This window comes from Solanum verrucosum, unplaced genomic scaffold (genome assembly GCF_900185275.1).
Source record: "Solanum verrucosum unplaced genomic scaffold, falcon-dt-bn FXZP01000228.1, whole genome shotgun sequence".
Classification (NCBI taxonomy): domain Eukaryota; kingdom Viridiplantae; phylum Streptophyta; class Magnoliopsida; order Solanales; family Solanaceae; genus Solanum; species Solanum verrucosum.
Window position 1 is genome coordinate 3283597 of NW_026020210.1, and position 21536 is coordinate 3305132.

The 21536-nt window shown below is 35.6% G+C and overlaps 1 protein-coding gene across 1 annotated transcript; it reads left to right on the forward strand.

Annotated features, from left to right (window-relative positions):
- Positions 1-6052: 6052 nt before the first annotated feature.
- LOC125830384 (protein trichome birefringence-like 42) lies at positions 6053-9200 on the forward strand. The gene is made up of 5 exons (XM_049509567.1): positions 6053-6399; positions 6578-6749; positions 7743-7918; positions 8008-8166; positions 8826-9200. Exons 1-5 carry the CDS (start codon positions 6161-6163, stop codon positions 9118-9120), a joined length of 1041 nt encoding a protein of 346 aa, XP_049365524.1. The 5' UTR covers positions 6053-6160; the 3' UTR covers positions 9121-9200.
- The last annotated feature ends 12336 nt before the right edge of the window (positions 9201-21536 follow it).

Genomic DNA, 21536 nt, shown 5'->3' on the forward strand with positions numbered 1-21536 from the left:
TTAAATTATCCACTGGATCAATGCCATCTTTTTTTTTATAGAGACATGAGGGCTGACACCTGGGTGAAACTGGCAGGGCACGTGGGCACGTCATTCGATGGGGGAAAGTTTAGGTTGAAGGCACTTTGGGTGCCATGTAACAGAGAGGGGCCTTTTGAATGTAATTTTAGACCTTTTACTCAGCTGCAGAACTTGGGCTCAATTCTAATCCCTACAAAAACAAACCCAATAATTCAGAGATTTCCCAATTTCACTGAGAATGAAAGCCCAAACTGTAAACCCTATCACAATTGAAATCCAGGCAAACACACTTATAGTAAGAAGAACAATATTGCACATTCAATCGTCTGCAATAACTCAACTCATGACTCATGAAGAACATAGTGATATATGAGGGTGAGGAAGAACACACGAAGACACAAGAAGACTAGTTCAACATTTGTAGGATTAATACAGAGGTGCCAGGGAATAAATCAACTGAAATCATACAATTTAAGGAAAACTTATCACTGGAAGAAGCTGGGTGAGTAGACAAAGAGGAATCTAAGGCTTTGCAACCGAAGGAACATGATGAAGCAACAAATTGCATCGAAGAAGATTTAGTTCCTTTGAAAATCCAATTACCAGTTGAGGAGGTTGTTCAAGACACGTACTCTTTATAATGGATTCAACAACACATCATCAAACTAACCGCAGAATTGGGTGTAGCTATTAAAAGGTGCGCTGAGAAGGCCAAAGAATTATTTATGAAGATAGACAACAATAATCGGATGAACAAGGGAGAGCAAGCCATTGTAAGAAAGGAAGGGGTGAATGAACTGAAAAGGTTAGATCTTGATACCAAATTTTGGAGGTATGACTTAAGAAGTAGGGAGATACTTGTCAATAAAAGATCAATAAAGTTTGAAAGAGTGTCTTGCAATGTTAGGGGGCTAAATTGTGCCAAAAAGAGTTGGCTAATCAGAAACATTCTACATACATGGAAAGTTGATGTAGTGTGTCTCCAGTAAACACAACTAACGGGGATATTACAAAGATACTGAAGGAAGTTGGGGGAACAATTGGGTTAACATTGTTATAATTTGGGACAAAATGGAATGGAATGGGTCTAAGTATGGCCACCAATCCTATATCGCAGGATAGCTAGAGAATGCTCAACTATCAACTAACATTCTACCCTAATCCCCGACCTCCAGACCCTCCTATTTAAGGGTCATGTTCTCGGTATATTCAAGATGCACCATGTCTTGTCTAATCTCCTCCCCAATACTTTTTCTGCTGGCCTCTACCTCTCTTGATGCCTACCATTACCGGCCTCTCACACCTCTTCACTAGGCATCTATACTTCTCCTCTTTGCATGTCCAAAACCATGTCATCCTCACTTTCCTTATCTTATGCACCATAGAGGCAACTCCTACCTTGTTCCGGATATATTAGTTCCTAGTCTTATCCCTCCGAGAATCACATCTACCTCCACATTCTCATCTTTGCAATTTTCATCTTCTAAACATGTGAGTTCTCGGGACAAAGGGAGTAGTAAACAAAGCCATTAAAAGCTTCAACACAGATAGATTAAAAAAACAATTTCATGAGAAAGCATTAAAAGATTCAACACGATTGGAGTAATTTTTTTTATCGAAGGCCAAGGCCTAAGAATATAGAAATTTCAAACCATAACAAGTTTCATACACAAACAACAACATCTACATCATACCATTGTTTTGGACGGCGAAAGGCGACAAGGGCCTGCCTCGGCGAGGCGAGGTGAGCGGCGAGGAGCTTGCCTTTTTGAATTAAGGCGCCAATTAATACCAAAGATTAAAAAATTTAATTGTATATATAAATACCCAATGAGAGAAGAACTAGAAGAGAAGAACTAGAAGAGAAGAAGAGATTCGCGTAAGTCTCTAGGGTTGTACCTTAGCAGCAGCGTCGCGATTTGCGAAGGTTGCGTAAGTCTCCAGGGGTTGCGGTTTGCGAATCTGAGGAGAAGAGGAGGAGCAGCAGTTGCGACGCCTAATCTGAGGTGAGTTTGCAAAAATACCCAAAAAAAAACCCTAATTTTGGCTTTTAATTATTAAATCAAACTTTAAAAAAAGAAAGAAAAAGGTGACGCCTATTGCATCGCCACGCCACGTCGCCAGTTACCTTTCGATCGCCATGGTACGCCTTTCAGAGGTTGCCTCGCCTCGCCTCGCCTTGTTGCCAAAGGCGAAAGGCGCTTGCCTTTAATAACACTGCATCATACCCAATGTAATCCTACAAGTGGGCCTAGGGAGGATAGAGTATGCAAACCTTATCCCTATCTTGTGGAGGTATAGAGATTGTTCTCGAAAGACCTTCACTCAAGTGCATCAAATCTAAATAGAAAAAGTTTCATATAAAGTAGTAAAAAAATTACCTTATTAACAAGACTTTGAAATTGATTGATCAAGAAGAATCCTTCAACATCCAATGAAGTTATGACCCACAATCTCTAGTTTGAAGTACAAAAGTTTAGCCCTAAATCACCTATCACCTCTAAGCTTCTAGGAAATAACGGATGCTTTTGGGTAGAAAAAATTGTATGGGGTGATTAATTTGTAAAATGAAAATGGGCTGGGTTTGATAAATGAGTGGGCTTTACTTTAATCCTATATTAAAACGCGGCAAGATTATAATGACATGTGACTGTTTTAAAGACCCAAATTTGACCAAGGCTAGTCCGTTAGTTACAAGGCTATGCTTGAGCCCCCTAAAAAGAGCGTTAAGGGTATATTTAGACCAAAAGGTTAACAAATGGTATTTGTGAGCCATTTTCAAAACATTAGGGGTATTTTTTGCCCTTTTAAGCTATTTTAAAGACCCAAATCCGTTAGTTTCAGAGGTATGTTTGAGCCCAAAAAAAATGTTAATGGTACTTTTAGACCTAAAGGTTAACGGAGGGTATTTGTGAACCATTTCATTAGGTTAGAGATATTTTTGTCCCTTTTCCAAACTTGAAAAGGCATGGACTGATGCTGTCTTTCATCTGCGTTGGCACGGTTTGTTGACGAATTCCCACATGTCGCTTGTACTATGTTTGGTATGTTTTTCTTAGTTTAGCTTTCTTTATTCAGTTCCTTAATCTAGTAAACTTGGTTGTTCAGATGGTTGTCTGGCAGTGACTTGAAAAAAGTCGCCCTTTTGGGTTGCCCTTCTATTGCAAAGAAGACTGTCTTTTTCTGCTAAGAGGTTGCGTACATATTTCAGAATTCAAGAAGTTAATGTGAGTCTCTTTTGCTCTTAGGAAATTTCATCACTTCCCTTCTCTGCTCCTAAGATTTAAATAAGACAGTAAAATTTCCTTTTTTTTGGGGATATTTTCGAATTTCCTCCCATCTTCCTCCTATATTCCCCTTATGATTTGAAACGTTACGTGTTTACTTCAGGTATGCAGCAAATGTGCCTTCAAAGCATCATGCAAGTTTGTGATTCAGAATGTCTGGAAAGGCGATATGACAAATTTACACTAGGCTGTGGTAATGAGGGTTATTACTCTGTATGCACTGGAATCAGTTCCTCCCCAGTTAGTAATACCAGATGAAATAAAGGCTTCTGTCAGTCGTTTGCTGATGGACATTTTGAGACTTGGTCAAAAGGTGTCTTTAATCGCTTCTTCAGAATCCGAAGAGTTGATCAGCAGCATACAGGTAACATTGGTCTAATTGTCAGTGAGGTGCTTATATCCTGACATGATCATGCTAGTTCTACGCCTGGCTGCACTATATTTTGTCATGCTTATTCACGAGTAGTAGTGCCTATGGTAATGAATCCATGTGCCAGATGGACAGTCGGGTTGAATCTCTGGACAACAACAGAACCTTAGTTGGTAGAGGTGATCGAAGTCAGCTGACGTTTCTTATAGGAAAACTGTAAATGCATCTCCTTCGAAACACAGCTTTGTTGATCCATGACCCGAGATCTTTGACAAGATTTCGTTCAACTTTACGGATAACCAAAGTGTACCGAAGTCAAATATTGTTAAAGAAAGTACAGTGAGAATTACTTTCTTTTGCCATATTTACTATTAATATTTAATACTGAACATATATATGGTAATTGTGGATGATTATGGTATTCATTTGTGATTGAATTCAATGTATACTAAATGTGATATTCTTTTAGAATATAACTACTGACTAATAATCTTATTGAATGGAAAAATGAAAGGAAAAACCAAATTTAAAAAGATATCATGTAACTTGAAACATTGAAAGTAAAAGCTTCTAAAAATCAAAGAAGTACTTTTTTTTTAATTTTCCACTGAAAATTTGATATTTGCATTTAAAATTCAATTAAATATGAATTTGAGTCTAGACATAAAGGTAGAGAAAAAAGCCTCATTTTACTGACTAACAAAAGTAAAGATTGTGTTTCGTTAATATTGAGAATTGTCTTTGATTCTTTCTATTTAATTTAGGGGAAGCGTAAATCATGGACAAGGATAATTTTTTGTGTCTAATATCTAGTTTGTTTAAAATTGTGTTTTTAATTTAATTAGAGATAACATTTTTCAAAGTACTTTTTTTTAAAATTTTAAATTAATGTTATTTATAATGTATCATAATATTTTTTAATATTATGATTTTAAATATGTCATGTAAAATGTTGGAATTAATTTTTCTCTCTCATTATACCTTAGTACTACTAATTTTTCTTGAGTAATACGTACACCTCCATTATAGAGAGATGACACATAAATGAAGTAAATATTCAATGAATAAAGACTATAAATGTTTGACCATATATTTTGGATCAAATTTTAAAAATTTATCTTCAAATATCTGTTTAATCATAGATAGTATTACTAATCTTTCTTGAGTAATACGAACACCTCAATTATAGAGAGATGACACATAAATGAAGTAAATATTCAATGAACACAGACTATAAATGTTTGACCATATATTTTGGATCAAATTTTAAAAATTTATCTTCAAATATTTGTTTTAACCATAGATAGTACTACTAATCTTTCTTGAGTAATACGAACACCTCAAATTATAGAGAGATGACACATAAATGAAGTAAATATTCAATGGACAAAGACTATAAATGTTTGACCATATATTTGGATCAAAATTTATCTTCAAATATTTGTTTAACCATAGATAGTACTACTAATTTTTCTTGAGTAATACGAACACCTCAATTATAGAGAGATAACACATAAATGAAGTAAATATTCAATGAACAAAGACTATATATGTTTGACCATATATTTTGGATCAAATTTTAAAAATTTATCTTCAAATATTTGTTTAACCATGGATAGTACTACTAATTTTTCTTGAGTAATACGAACACCTCAATTATAGAGAGATGACACATAAATGAAGTAAATATTCAATGAACAAAAACTATATATGTTTGACCATATATTTTGGATCAAATTTTAAAAATTTATCTTCAAATATCTATTTAACCATAGATAGTACTACTAATTTTTCTTGAGTAATATGAACACCTCAATTATAGAGAGATGACACATAAATGAAGTAAATATTCAATGAACAAAGACTATATATGTTTGACCATATATTTTGGATCAAATTTTTAAAAATTTATCTTCAAATATTTGTTTAACCATAGATTTTGGAGTGGGGTAAAGTAAGTTTTTTTTTTTTTTATATAAAATATAATTTTCAATTTTGAACTAATATTAATAGTTTATTATTGAATTTTTATCAAGATGTTTTATTCATGTGAAATGTCACGTGACAATGTTTTTAAATAAAAAGAGTGTATTGCACACACTACTAAGGTGTGTTTCTCAAACTAAAGAAACTCACGCTCTTAATAATTTAAATACGAAACTCAAAAAGAGATATAGTTTAGATGTTTTTTGACATTTCACTCTAAAAAAACAAAAAAAAAAATACAATAGATAGTTTAACACAGAAAAGTAAATTGAAAAGGAAGAGAGGACATAGCATTCACACAAAGAATGTTGATGGCATTTTTCAGTTGCTTACTTTACTAATTATAGTGCACTTTTACCAGTATAAAAAAAAGACAACCAACTAATTTATCCATACCAAACTCTACATACACACATTAATTATCAAACACTACAATTTTTATTTATTTTGCCCCAATTTTCATAAGAACTCTCAATTTGTGTTCTAAATTTTCATAATGTCTACTAAAACAATTACCAAAATCTACCTTTTTCTTGTTTTTCTACATCTATTAACAGTACAATTGAGGAGCTGTAATATTTTTGAAGGAAGTTGGATTTTTGATGAATCTTATCCAATTTATGATTCTTTACAATGTCCATTTATAGACCAAGGTATTAATTGCATCAAAAATGGAAGAAAAGATAATTTTTATCTCAAATATAGATGGCAGCCAACAGATTGTGACCTCCCCAGGTAACATAAATGATTTTTTTTCCTATTAAATTTCGTGTTCGTAGAGTCGAAGCTAGAGTTTTGAGTTTACAAGTCTAAATTTTAGTAAAGATAGCTCATTGGGTTATTGGTAAATTATACTTATCTTAATTTTAATAGGTAACATAAATGATTTTTTTTTGGATTATGGCATACATAGGTTCAATGGTGAAGATTTCTTGAAAAACTTCAAAGGCAAAAATTTCATGTTTGTGGGGGATTCCTTGAGCAATAACCAGTGGCAATCACTAGCATGCATGCTTCATGCTGCAGTTCCAAATTCTAATTACACATTTGACAGGACAAGAAACCGTTCCGTTCTCTCATTTCCGGTAGGTCCACTTAATCGTTGTCCCTCTGTCATCTTCTGTTTGGTTGAGTTGAAAGCTATGTAATGATTTCGTTATTATGTTATGTCTGCTTTGCGTGTCTATATGTTATTTTTAACATTGCTTTGTTATGAGTTAATTGAGCCGAGAGTGTTGGAAAACAACCTCTTTGCCTTCGCCTTCACGAGGTAGGGGTAAGGTCTGCGTACGCCCTACCTTTCCCAAACTCCACCTAGTGGGATTACACTAGATATATTGTTGTTGTTGTTGGTTAAAGTGCTCCACCATTGGGACCAATCGAGGGCTGCCCCCTTCCCTTCACTATCCTTTCTGTAATACAAATCTTGAGCCATCAAAGCCTTTTTGACTTGATTGAACCTGGCGTGCTGATGTGACTAGCACTATTAAAGGCTGTGACTGACACTTCAAAAGGTGAAACTCTTGCTTGTAGTTTGGCGACCTATGTTCAATAGAGGCGCTTAGTCTTTTGATTAGAATAAGAGTCGTGAGGTTGGCAGGTTAAAACAAGTGGTACTAATTTACTAGATTAGTATGTGGGGATATGATCTGCCCCCAATTTCAACAATGCTAGCATGTTTACAGATCGATAACATATTAGTAAATGATCTTAGATCTTGCAGATAGGCTAACTGCTGGAATTCCTCCAAGGTTTAGACTGATTAATACTTGTTGTATTCTAACATGTCATTCATCTACAACTCAGTATAACGCGCGAATCTGTCTGTATTATGAATTTGTAACAAGAGCCCTTACTCCTTTGATGTAACTGATAAATCTAACTTGAAGCTGATTCAAATATGTGATAGATCCATCGATTTTAGAAATTTTCATATATAGTGCCAAGAGGTTAAACTACCATCGTTCTTCGAATACTTGGCCTATGATGAAAAATATATCTCCTTGCTCTGAAACTGCTTTTAAATTTCTGATATGTAATCTGCCCTTCTTTCTCATGCTCATTTTTGGCTTGTGAAGGAGTTTGAGTTCACAATCACATTCTTGAAAGATGGATTTCTCGTTGACCTAGTGATCGAGGAAGCAGGACGAGTTCTCAAGCTCGACTCACTCAGCAGAACTGAGCAGTGGAAAGGAGTTGATGTCTTAATCTTTAATAGCTACCATTGGTGGATACATACTGGACGCCTACAAACGTACACATCTTTTTCACTAACTTAATAGAAGCCAAACTCCGTTATTTCGTATTACAAGAAAAATTACATTGTCCTGTTTTTTTTCGCAGGTGGGACTATTTTCAAGTTGGTGACAAATTATACAAGGAGATGGACCATATGGAAGCATACAAGATTGCTTTAACTACTTGGGCTAATTGGGTTGATTCCAACATTGATCCTGTTGTGACTAAAGTGTTCTTCCAAGGAATTTCTGCTGTTCATTATTAGTAAGTTATCAGACAACTTCTCTTTTTCTCCCGTAAACATTTAGGAGTCGTTCGCACTATAATCTCAACATAAACCTTAGATCAATAGTAAAGTTGTCTCCATCTGACCTATAGGTCACGAATTCTAGCCGTGATATGAGTCACTATTTGCTTCTGTCATGTTAGGTGGCCCTACACAAACTACATCCCTTGGGTTTGATCCTCTTATGGACCTTCCGTGAACGCGGGATGATGCTTCCTGCACATGACTGTTATTCTTAATTCAAACATACTACTCCCTTCGTCCCAATTTATGTGATGTAGTTGACTGGGCACGGAGTTTTAAAAATATGAGAAGATTTTGCAATGTTCCAAAAGTAACCTTAAAAAGAGTACACCTTTATATACTTTTTTGTCAAATAAGTTGGACTCAACCTGAATAAAATGTTGATAGAGTCGTTAAATATTCGTCAAATAAGGAAATGTGTCATTCTTATTTGGATGATTAAGATGAAAAGTGTGTCATATAAATTGGGACAAAGGGAGTAGTACGTGAAGCAAATAACACCTAAGTTTCGATGAATTGTACATCAATCACATTTTCTTGCAAGTTTGTATATGATTTTTGTTGTAGAATTTTAGACCATTTTATTCAACTTGGTTCTGTTTCCTCTTTTTAGTGGCAAGGATTGGGATGAACCAATGGTGAAGGACTGCAGTGGACAAACAAAGCCAATAGAGGGATCAACTTATCCAGGTGAAAGATATGCAGGAGAGACAGTGGTGAAGAGTGTCCTAAGTAACATGACAATGCCTGTCAATTTACTTGATATTACACTGCTTACACAACTACGAAAAGACGGGCACCCCTCGAGAATCGCCAGTGGCACGTCGATGGACTGCAGCCACTGGTGTGTAGCTGGTGTTCCAGATGCTTGGAATGAACTATTGTACACAATCTTGTTGCAGAAATAAGTTTTGAAGCTAGTATATAATGCATATTGAATCTCAATCTCATATAAATGAAAGCTGATGGCTAGGTGCCTTTTCTCTTGCTGATGTTAGACTATCTCCGAACCCCTCTATTTTCTATATTTGGAGATTAAAATAGAGAATAGGATCTCCACCCCCACCGCTATTTTACTCTCTATTCTCTATTTATAAAGAGATGAATAGCAGTCCTCTCTATTTCACTTTTTGATTATTTTAATAATATTTTTATTATATAGAGTATTTAGGGGGGGCAACATAATAATCTCAAAAATTGAGTATTTAGTAAAATTTAAAATAAGTTTAATTTTATGATGATTTAATATTATTATGTAATTGTATTTCATCAATGATTTCACTTTTATTTGAATTGTCCATTAATATGTATAATATATGAGAGTAATATTTGTTAAATTTGCATTTATGTTATTTAGAAATTTAGAATAAAATATAATTTTCTATTAAATAAAGAATTTGAAAAGAATAAAATTTAATATTGCATGAAGATTATATAGGCTGATTATTTGAAAAAAGAAGAAATAAATTATTATGAAATAAGAAAATAAAAATGAAATATAAATAATGGAGTAATATAATATTGAAGAGAAAGAAAATATTTTTTTAGAGAATAAAATAGAGAATGGGTTGGAGATGCCCTCACTGCTTCTTTTTCTTAATTGAGGATCTATCGAAAGGATTTATATTATGAAATAAGAAAGGATATATATTACGAAATAAGAAAATAAAAATAAAATTAAAATAATTATAGAATATTGAAGAGAGAGAAATGATTTATATTAAAAGAAAAAAAGAATTTATATTATGAAATAAGAAAATAAAAATAAAATACAAATAATAATATATTATTGAACAACAACATATTCTTTTTTCAGAGAGTAAAATTTTATGCTCCTTACTGCTTCTTTTTCTTGAATCCTTGAATTAAGGATCTATAGAAAACAACTTTCCTAATTTCACAAGATAGAAGTAAGTTCTGCGTATACTATACTCTTTCCGGATTTCCACCTTATAAAATTATGTTGAGTATGTTATTGTTATTTAATGGCTAGGTGGCTTTCCCGCATGCATAAGAGAAATGTCTAACAAGTAATATATTTTTTGAGTAGTGTAAGTGTTCAATATGAACAAGTCCAAGCTATATCGTTAAAGTAAAAGAAACATACAAGTTTTAAGGGGCCGCTTATGTATTTAACCTATTATTTTTTAGCGGTGCGTAATGGGGAGTTCGGAACCAAAAGGGCAATAATTTTTTTCAAAAATTTCAAAAGGGCAACTCAATTAATTATGAAACCAAAAGGGCAACAATTTTTACCGCCGTGCAAATCAGGTTTTCTAAAACGAGGCTCAAATTCCAATGAACCTTACAAGGCTCAAATTCCGATGAGCCTTGTAAGGCTCAGCCACCAATGAGTCTTGCAGGCTGTTATTTAAAAAAAAAAAATCTCGTTTTATTTTCTTGTTTGTTAAAAGTCTAATAATAATAATAATACATAGTTATTGATATGATGCATAAAGATTGTTTAGACCTTATTGCTAGCCATTACTTTGTGGCTTTTCAAACGAACTAAACCCAATAGTTTAGACCTTATTTACTACTTAGTTGATTTTTTTTCTTCGAATTTTTTTATGTGAAATTATAATTTGATTTATTCACCTAACTGTAAAGTTGTCATGTTAGGTGGTAGGTGAAAAGTGCAGTGTACTCCACCAATAGCAATAGTGGACGAGACTGTCTGTTTCAGTGGCTCACAATTGCAGGGACTCAGTCCCTGGCAGAGTTCTCTCGTCTAGATTTATAATGGTGTACGCTGTAAAATTGTCATGTCAGTGGGTTGGTGAAGTCGTCAGCGTACTTCACCAATAGAAATGGACGAGGTTGTTTGTCCAATGGACAATAATTCTTTTTGGTTGATATAATAAAAACAAACAACAAGAAGATCCATTCATCCAAAAGAGGAAGAGAGTTAGCAAGTCTTCTCAAGAACTCACAAAGAACATTGCAAGGGACCTGGTCCCTGCAAGACTGCGTATGTGAAAAGGACGACAAGACAGTTGTCGGAAAAGCTGTCACCTCTGAAGTGGTTGGTGCACGTCCTTTTAGAGAAGCAGACTCTCAGCCAATGGGGTCATCTTAAGGAGTTTGTGTTCATTTTATATAGTCTCTTCTCTAAAAACACAAACTCAAGATTTGGCAAACAAAAACTTTGAATTTCTGAAAATTCATAAGCTTAAGAAGAGAAGGCCATCTTCAACAAGGACTCATACAGCAAGGGACCTGACCAACTGAAGATTTGCTTTTTGTACCTGTTGTTGATCTTGAATGTTTGTATTGAGCTAAACTTGTTGGATTTGTTTCATTCTTGTAAGAAACGTTTCAAACTCTTGTGTGTAGTGAGGGTAAGAACATTGTTAGAGTTAACTTTGTGTCTTACGATAAAAGTCTATATTAATCAATGAGGGTTATTATAGTGGACAATGGATGCATTTCTTAGGGTCAATAAGTAATAGGTGTATTACTTAGTGTTGAGATTAAGAGTTTAACCTCATTGTTGGTTGTAATCTATGTTTCACTTTTTCTTGAGAAGATTAGTAAAAACAGTTGAAATTCTTGTGTGACAGGTCGTGGTTTTACTCCCTTGAGCAAGGAGGTTTCCACGTAAAACTCGTGTGCTTGTTTTACATTGTGCTATTTATTTTCTACACTTTTATTCTGTCAGGGGACCTGGTCCTGTGATCACTGGTGGACGCGTATATTCCAATATTTAAAAAATACTGATATGTAGTAAAATTGTTTCACGCGGGATTTTTGGGCCAAGAGGTGCGATTGACGCATCCCTTGCAGGTTGAAGATGCTGAAGGTCAGTATAAAGGCTTTGCTTTCCACTATAGCAGAGGAAACTATAGCAGAAAAATTCTCGATAGTCTCTCTTTCAGGACAAATCTTTTGTTAGGATATTTTATGATTTCTAACTTGATAGTCGTGCATTTGCAAATTCACAACTCAAATGGTTGCCAATCAGGAACAACCTTATCCTTGAGTGAGATTTCCTGACAAAGTTAGTCGGGAACAATTCATGGAATACCGTACTATGGGATTTTGTTACGTGAGGTCCTTCCGTATGTGAGGTGTCCAGGAGAAGGCGCCAACTTTTACCACCAAATTCAGTAGTTTGGTTGTGGTCCCTTGGTTGAGGCTCCCCAGTCCGCCCTCTTAGGCTAGGTGAGGGAGTTATTTGCTCTAATCTCGATGGTCCTTTAGGATTCCTCTTAGCCTTTCTTTTGCATTCGAAGGGTGCAGGTTCTGTGGATGTTCAAATGGTTAATGAGGTTCTAAGGGTGTCAAACATTCCTAATGATGAGCTCGAGGCCAGGCTAAAGGAAATGGATATGAAGTGGTTGCGGGACTCACTAGTCAACGAGGAGTAATGGGGTAAGGTATATTGGTCCACTACCAAGGGAACTACTAGTGCCACTTCTCTCTAGAGGCATGGAGGTGGCTGACACTGGTGGGCCTGAGGATTCGGTCATTAGGCAACCTTACTGATGTAACTTATCTCCGGGCCTAATGGTCGTCTATGCATATTAGAGGGACTCAATTGAATGTGGGGGGGGGGGGTACAAAAAGTGTCCGAGTGGAAGGATTTCTATCAAGGCAGCAAGAAGGCCTCGTTCCTTCCTGAGTTGGTGTCCATTCTTTGCAGATGAGTTGGGGTACCCAAGAATGATACTGACAGATAGACGAGATGGACCACCCGTTCAATCCCCTGCTGGTGAGGAAACTTCTCACCCCGGAGCAGAAAAGTAAGAGGGTAGATGGAGATGGGAGTAGTCGTGTTGCAGTAGGTTCAAGTGCGATTGTAGTGAATAACAAAAAAAGGCGGGCATTCCTTCAATTCTTTTCATGGACGAACTGACTTATGGTCTGGATGCAAGGGCAGCAGCTATTATTGTGAGAACTGTTACAAAAACAGTGGATACTACGAAAACTGTTGTGTGCACAATTCACAAACAAAGTATTGATATTTTTGAAGAATTTGATGAGGTGAAACCCTGTGAACGAAAATGTCTCTTAGAATTACAACCCCTCTCTATCTTATATGTTCTTTTATGTTGTGGATCAGCTACTTCTTATAAAAAGAGGAGGACAACTAATTCTCAGAAAATTATTGAATATTTTGAGGTACTCTATGAAACCACTAAAGAACCACCTCCTTTTGTCCCTTGAACGAGTGAAAGACAAAATACCAATTCCAACAGTTCCTAAAATTAAAGAGAAATGCAATCCAACCACATGGAACTGAGTTTGCTTAATACAATTCATCAGCTTCATATCAGTAAGTCAAAATAAGCACACTGCTAAACGTGTTTGCCACATTTTCAGAAATGCAATATCTAACACGATATATGTGGTTGTACGCAGACTAACACAGTACTCTCAGTCAGCATGACGGACAGTTCAAATGCTGCTTATAGAAAGAATGATGGACTTCTTTCACTTGGCTGTAGCACTCATGGTTGGAACAATTTTCCGGAAAGTTGGCAGTAAAAGGTCTGTTTCTACTTTATAGCTAACAGATAGAAACTTTCAGAAACAAAAACAACAACAACATAATCCCACAAGTGTGGTCTGGAGAGGGTAGAGTGTACGGAGACCTTACCCCTATCTCATGGAATTAGAGAGGCTATTAGAAAGGCAACTAATTTACATTTTTATATTGTTTCAGTGGTACAGAGAAACCAGCAGTGATTTAACGACAATTATTGGAGCAATGTACACAGTTGTTCTGTTTGTTGGAATCAACAATCGTTCAACTGTACAGGCAATTGTTGCCATTGGAAGAACCGTCTTTTATCGAGAAGGAGCTGCTGGAATGTACTCAGCATTAGCATATGCTATGGCACAGGTAACCTTTATTTATAAATTATCTTCTATAACCTTATTGAATTTCACAAATCGATTTCATTTATTTGTATCGCAGGTCATTTCTGAAATACCTTACATTATTATCTAAACTACATACTACACTCTTATAGTGTACACAATGGTTGGCTTTGAGTTGACAGCAACTAAATTCTTCTGGTTCTACTTTGTGACCTTCTTCTCCTTTCTATATTTTACGTACTACGGAATGATGACTGTTGCTATCACACCAAACCACCATGTAGCTTCGATCTTTGCTGCAGCTTTTTTCTCACTTTTCAATCTCTTCTCAGGTTTCTTCATCCCCCGACCAGTAAGTTTACTCTTTCACACTAGTTCAAAATATCGTGAACCTAACCACAATACTAATTCTTCTTGTTAAATTTGAGAGAATTCCAAAGTGGTGGATTTGGTATTACTATTAAAACATCACGAGTTAGTTTAGATATCAGTTAGTAGTTTAGTCTTATTAGGATACTGCATTAGTTAGTTCAGCAGTTTTATTTATTTAGATTACGTTAGTTCAGTTCGTTTAGGAGTCTTATTTTCTCTGTAACTCTATTTAATACCTTGAGATAGGACACAGGTACCCCTAGACTATGACCGAACTCTCAGAGACACACTTATACTTAACTAGGGTCCTATTACCCCCTAAACTAATTTAAAATGGAACAAATAAACCATAAATATTGACGTGGCATAGAGAGTATGCAAAATCTATTGAAGGCAAGTGATGAGTGAACAAATTAGACACATGTCATTTTTTAATTGGTAACTTTACAATTAGTTAGTACACATATTTATTGATATTAAAACTTATATATATTTAATTATTTTCATTTCTTTCTTTGTAAATTTTTGTTTTAATTTCTTTCTCACTTTAAATTTTTAATTTTTTTCTTTCATTAATTTTTTATCTTTTCACTTTTAATTATTTTAAAAAAAATATGTGTATTTTTTATTTTAAAAAATCAAAAGTGTCCTTTAATTTTAACGGTTTTTTTATGTTTTATTTGATTTTCTTCACTTATTTTAAAATTCATTCGAAATTAAATTGTTTTAAATAAGAGATATTTGGAATTAAATTTGAAATCAAATCAAAGGGAAACACAAAGAAAATAAAAAGAGTAAATAAAATCAATAGAAAAATAAAAGTGAAAAATAATGAATGAAGGTAAAAAAAAAGAAAAGAAGTTTAAATACAAGGCAAAAGAATATGTTTGTTAATTAATTTAAATACAAGATAAAGAAAATAAGAATATTTTTAAAACCAATATTAAAAATTAAAATTAAAATTAAAAAAAAAACTAAAAATAATATTACACACTTGGCAGGCGTGTGTGTACAAACACAACCAACTTGGGTGGTTGAAGGTGTCACGTTAGCACAAAAGGTGCACAAAAATACAAAAAAAAAAAGACTTGGGGGGGGGGGGGGGGGGTCTAATAGGACCCTAGTTAAGTTTAGGTGTGTCACTAAAATTTTGGTCATAGTCTAGGGGGTACTTATGCCCTATCCCTAATACCTTATTGCCTTCAATAATAAAATATACTCTTTCAGCATATATTCAATCTTTATATGGTATCAAGACTATTCACGCTCTAATAAGTATGATCCAATATTTTTCTCCTCCTCACGCAGATCAGCAACAATGACCAATCAGAATGGCAACAATTCCAGAGATGTCAATGTTAATAACATGACGGGGTACCAACATTATCATTCAATTCAATCCCGCGTCCCAATTACCTATCAAACTAAGTGGTGGTCACAACTTCGCCACTTGGAAAGCCCAATTTTCCATGTTTATGTATGGCCACAACCTCATTGGCAATCTCGATGGAACCACTACGTCCCCAATCACACGATTACCATCGGCACAAATATATCTCTGAATTATCCTATCTTACTTGGTTCCATCAGGACCAACTCATCAAGAGTGCCCTCATATCTTCTGTCGAACCCACTATTATCTCTATTGTTGTTGCCGCTGACTCGGGTAAATCATCTTGGGATTCTTTGTATACCACTTATGCAAAAAGATCTCAAACCCGAATCTTGAGTTTACATGATCAACTTGCCCATGTCACTAAGGGCTCTCGCTCCATCACTGAATAGTTTCACACTATTCGGTTTTTTTCGCGTAAGTTAGCCACTGTTGGTGATCCTATGTCCAATCCTGAACACATCTTCAAAATATTCAGTGGTCTAGGTTCTGAATTTCATCTTATCTCTATTTCAATTCATGCACGCGATATGCCTATCTGTTATGAGGAACTGTTTGAAAAGCTACTAGACTATAAATTTTTCTTTCGCCACAAGGATGCTAAGAAATTGCCTAGTACCATCACTGTTGCACTTGCTGCACCCACCAAATTCAACTCCAATAATAGCAACAATCGCATATAGACCAACAACTCTATACAATGGCACCAGAATTTTCTTTGAAGCACTCCACCACAATGGCAGTCCAATTCAAATCCAAACGGTGTTACTCAATGTCAACTATGTAACAAGATTTGCCACAACGCCAATGTTTGCCGCTCGAAGACTCATAATCACTTTAAAGCCAAAGTCAACTAACCCCTGGATAGTTGACTCAAGAGTCACCCATCACATCACAACAGAGCCGCACAACCTACAGCCATACTACGGTAACACGAATTTTTCCATGGGTGATCGTAACAAAATTCCCATTTTTCACATTGGTGCTACTAAATTAAACGCATCAAATAATGTTTATAAGCTAACCCACACAATATGTGCCCCTTCCATTAAACGCAAGCATCTCTCTGTTTCTAAATTATGTCAAAACAGTCTTAAGTCTATTGAATTTTTTCCCTTTGACTTTGTTGTGAAGGATTTGAAAACGCGAAAACCACTAGTGCACGGTTAGACCAACAATGGACTATATGAGTGGCTTGTTTCACATCCCCAAGCTCACATGATTTCCACATCCAGTCCTCTCACTACTTCGCACCAACGTCTTGCTACCGTTTCATGGGTGAGACAAAAAAATTCATTGTAATTCGTGTTCGTCTAATAAAGCCCATCGACATCCGGTTACCCAATTATCATTGTGTAGCTCTAAACCACTTCAAAGTATTTTTAGTGATTTATGGAGGCTATCAACGGTTTTATCTCTTTACAAGAAGTTGTATTTTTGTTGACCAATATACGAAATACACTTGGCTCTACACACTAACAAAGAAAAGAGATGTTAAAGAGATCTTTCAAAAATTTCACCCTATAATGGAAAAATATTTTGACACCAAATTTTTATCATTGTACATTGATGGCGGAGGTGAGTATAAAAGTCTTGACTTCTATCTTTCTCTTCACGGCATTCAATACCTCTCCACCCCACCTTATAAACCTCAACGAGTTACACTTGCAAAACGACGACATCGTTATATTGTAGAAACTGCAAGAACACCCTTGCGTGAGGCATCCCTCCCACCCCAATTTTGGTCTTTTGCATGCATCCTCATCAATTGTCTTCCAACCTCTCACCTAGATAACCAATCCCTATTCCAAAGATTACTTAGAAAAATCACATGATTATAACTCTCTATGGGGTTTTGGTTGTTTATGCTATCCATGTCTTAAACCATACACCAAAAATAAACTTGAATCAAAATGTACCCCATGTGTCTATCTCAGATTCTCATTATCTCATCGTTGTCACCAATGTTTTGACCCAATTTCTGCAAAGGTATAGTATCCCGAGATGTGCGATTTGTTAAGGATATTCTTCCATTTAAAACATTGTTCTCCAATACTGCTATTATATCAGCTCACCTGGGATGGGCAAAAACCACAATGTCAAATTCTTTGGACCACACACCCAAACTTCTCCTAGTTACAAATCTGCCAACTCAATTAGAAATAGTAGTAATCACAATAACAAATTTCCCATCACCGTCTATTTCCTCTCCATCCAAGCCCCAAGACAACTAAAACTCACAATATTTATCTGGCAATACATCAGCAACGGACACATCAGTTTCACCTCTTGCAACTTCTCCCTCTCTAGGTAAATTTCTTTCTTTTCCTAATTTCGAGGTGTTACACCTTCATCATCTCCGGCCTCCAAGGGATGTGTCACCCTTTTACCCAAAAGTCATGCTTGCATCGCTTTTACTACAAATCAGTGTTTCTAAAGCACCTTACTATCAAAATATGCAAGAATACGGGCATTCCAACTCCTCAATCATGCCCGAATCTAAGTTTCAATCCATGAACAACCCTTCAACTCCCCCCATTACTTTGAACCCATTTTCGGTCCTTTTCTCCATAATCCGTACACTCAGAACTTTGTAATAGAGTTGTAAATGCAAAGGAAGTCCCATGCTCCAACAATTTCTACAAACAAGAGCAAAATTTCAAAGTCAAGTATTTAACCCAAAAACTCTAAACTACTCTATAAAATTTTAGCATGAGGTAATCAGTATGTACTTAATAAAGGTATAAGGGTAGAGAGTGTGATTGTTACCTTGATTTCAATGTTTGGGGAGAATTGATTAGAGAGAGTTTGGGAAATCAAAGAGGTAAATGGGAATGAAAAACATTATTCTCCCATATATTCCCTTCTGATCCATAACAAGCTGCTATAGTGGCTTGATGGCCGCTATAGCAGCATCCTGACCACTATAGCGGGGTCCAGCTTAGTGGGCGAAAAAAAATCTTATATTAACCATCCATACCAGAAATGGCCACATTTTTATCTTATTCACCGACCCAATATGGCAACATCAGTCGCCTCCTATATTCACAACCTCCTTGTTTTTTTTCTCTATAAACAATGTTGCAGATTTGCATATAGCACATCTATTCTTCACAGTTAACCACTTCTATATGCACTCTTCATGATACTCGTGCCCACAGTTAAGAATGGCAACATTTTCCTTATCCTTGTAGTCAGTCTGCAATAATGTATGTGACATATGAATGTCATCAAAGCTATCTCAAAGAAATAAGCAACAAGAAAAGGAATATATCTCTACTAAAAAGAAAATCAAGGAAAATTTTAACACCACACAATTGTATACAGGAGTAACAGTCATGCAGAAGCAATAAAGGATGTCCAATGCCTATTTAGTGCTAGAAGCTAACCTCCATAAGCTCACCCTACGGGTAAAGAAAATAGTTTGTGTCATATGCCAGGTATTACCCCTGCAGAAAATCATAATATTCTTATATTGATTATAAGTCAATGAAAAGGTAATACATGGCATATGACACAAAACGTTTTCTTTACCCAAGGGTGAGATTATATATGGAGGTTAGCTTCTAGCACTAAATAGGCATTAGGCATCCTTCATTGCTTCTGCATGACTATTACTCCCTTATACAATTATGTGGTGTTAACATTTTCTTTTATTTGCTTTTCAGTAGAGCTATATTCCTTTTCTTGTTGCTTATTTCTTTGAGATAGCTCTGATGGCATTCATATGTTACACTCATTATTGCAGACTGACTAAAAGGACGAGGAAAATATTGGTATTCTTTACTGTAGGCATGAGTATCATGAAGAGTGTGTAAAGAAGTGGCTAGCTGTGAAGAATAGTTGTGCTATATGCAACTCTGCAACATTGTCTATAGAGAAAAAGGACAAGGAAGTTGTGAATACATGAGGTGATTGATGTTGCCATATTGGGTTGGTGATAACAAAAAAAGGCGGGCATTTCTGGCCTCGATGGTTACAACGGGATTTCTTTCCGCCCACTAAGCTAGACCCCACTATAGCGGTCAGGATAGTGTTATAGCGGCCACCCAGCCGCTATAGCGGTTTGTCGCGGATCAGAAGTGAATATAAGGGAGGGGAATGGGTTTTCATTCCCATTTCCCTCTTTGACTTCCAAAACTCTCTTTAATCACTTCACCCCAAATGTCAAAATAAAGGTAACAATCACGCTCTCTACTCTTATATCTTCATTACGTACATATTGATTACTACTTGCTAAAATTTGATAGAGTAGATTAGAGTTTTTGGGTTAAATATTGGAATAATTTTGCTCTTGATTGTTGAAATTATTGGAGCATGGGGCTTCCCTTGCATTTACAACACTACTACAGTGTTGTCTTCTCGTGGTTCAAATAGAAGGGAAAGTTTAGATTTGGGTTTTCTTCCGCTATTGCTCTATCATGCACCTTTGTTTGTGCTTGCCTTTCCCAACACATACTACACTCTTATACTATACACAATGGTTGGCTTTGAGTTGACAACAGCTAAATTTTTCTAGATCTACTTTGTGAACTTCTTCTCCTTCCTATATTTTACGTACTACGAAATGATGACTGTTGCTATCACACCAAAACACCATGTAGCTTCAATCTTCGCTGCAACTTTCTTCTCGCTTTTCAATCTCTTCTCAGGTTTCTTCATCCCCAAACCAGTAAGTTTACTCTTTCACACAAGTCCAAAATAACATGTTAAATATTGAACCTAACAACAATGCTAATTCTTCTTGCTATCATTTCAGAGAATTCCAAAGTGGTGGATTTGGTATTACTGGATTTGCCCGGTGGCATGGACTGTCTACGGGTGCATTGTCTCACAATATGGTGATGTGGAGGGTACCATAAAAGTTCCAGGAATGTCTATTGACCCTAAGATTAAGGACTACCTTATAGATAATTTTGGATATAATCCAAACTCCATGGGACTAGTTTCCATCTTATTGGTCAGTTTTGCGGTCTTTTTTGCATTCATGTATTCCTACAGCATTAAGAAACTGAACTTCCTGAGAAGGTAGAAATATCTTAATAGTTACAGTGTCTTGTAATTGTTATCATAGGTCACCACTGTCTCATAGTAGAGTATGGTAATTGTTACATATTATGCTAAACTCATAGGATATAAAGAGCGACCATCAAGGTGTCCACCTCTATAAAGATGTATTGCATTTGAAAGTTCTGTAAATAACTACTTATGTTGCATTTATAAAAGATTACAGTATTAATTTCAGGCCTTGTCTTATCATCAACAACAGCATACCCAGTGTAATCCTACAAGTGGGGTCTGGGAGAGTAGCGTGCACACCATACTCCTACCTCATACTAAAAATTGAACGTCAGTCTGTTCCTTGAGAACTCCACTTATGTGAGTTTCATAATGTATAGATGATCGCAGATCCGGATAAAGAGGGTTGTGGTAGTTCTTTTTTATAACCGACTTATTGACGGGATACCTTCCACCTCAGGTACAAGAAAAATATAGTACAACAATTAGTTTTACAAACACATTGAGGTGTAAGATGTTATTTTACACCATGTTAGCTAGCATTTTCACATTTCAGGTCAAACCACACTAGGTATGGCACTCAGAGCGAAGAATTGATTGCACCTTCAACCAACTTTTATCTTGGCATTAAGAAATAAAAGGCATCATCCCATCGAGAAGGCTACTTAGGAGGTCGAGCTTAACATGCTGATCAAATATCCTTGAACTAAAACT

Excerpts from the sequence above, each read along its gene's own strand:
- LOC125830384 (XM_049509567.1), top strand. The coding sequence starts at position 6,161 with ATGTCTACTAAAACAATTACCAAAATCTACCTTTTTCTTGTTTTTCTA. Across the intron at positions 6,750-7,742 it reads GTTCCGTTCTCTCATTTCCG|GAGTTTGAGTTCACAATCAC; the intron begins GTAGGTCCACTT and ends TGGCTTGTGAAG. Across the intron at positions 7,919-8,007 it reads CATACTGGACGCCTACAAAC|GTGGGACTATTTTCAAGTTG; the intron begins GTACACATCTTT and ends TTTTTTTCGCAG.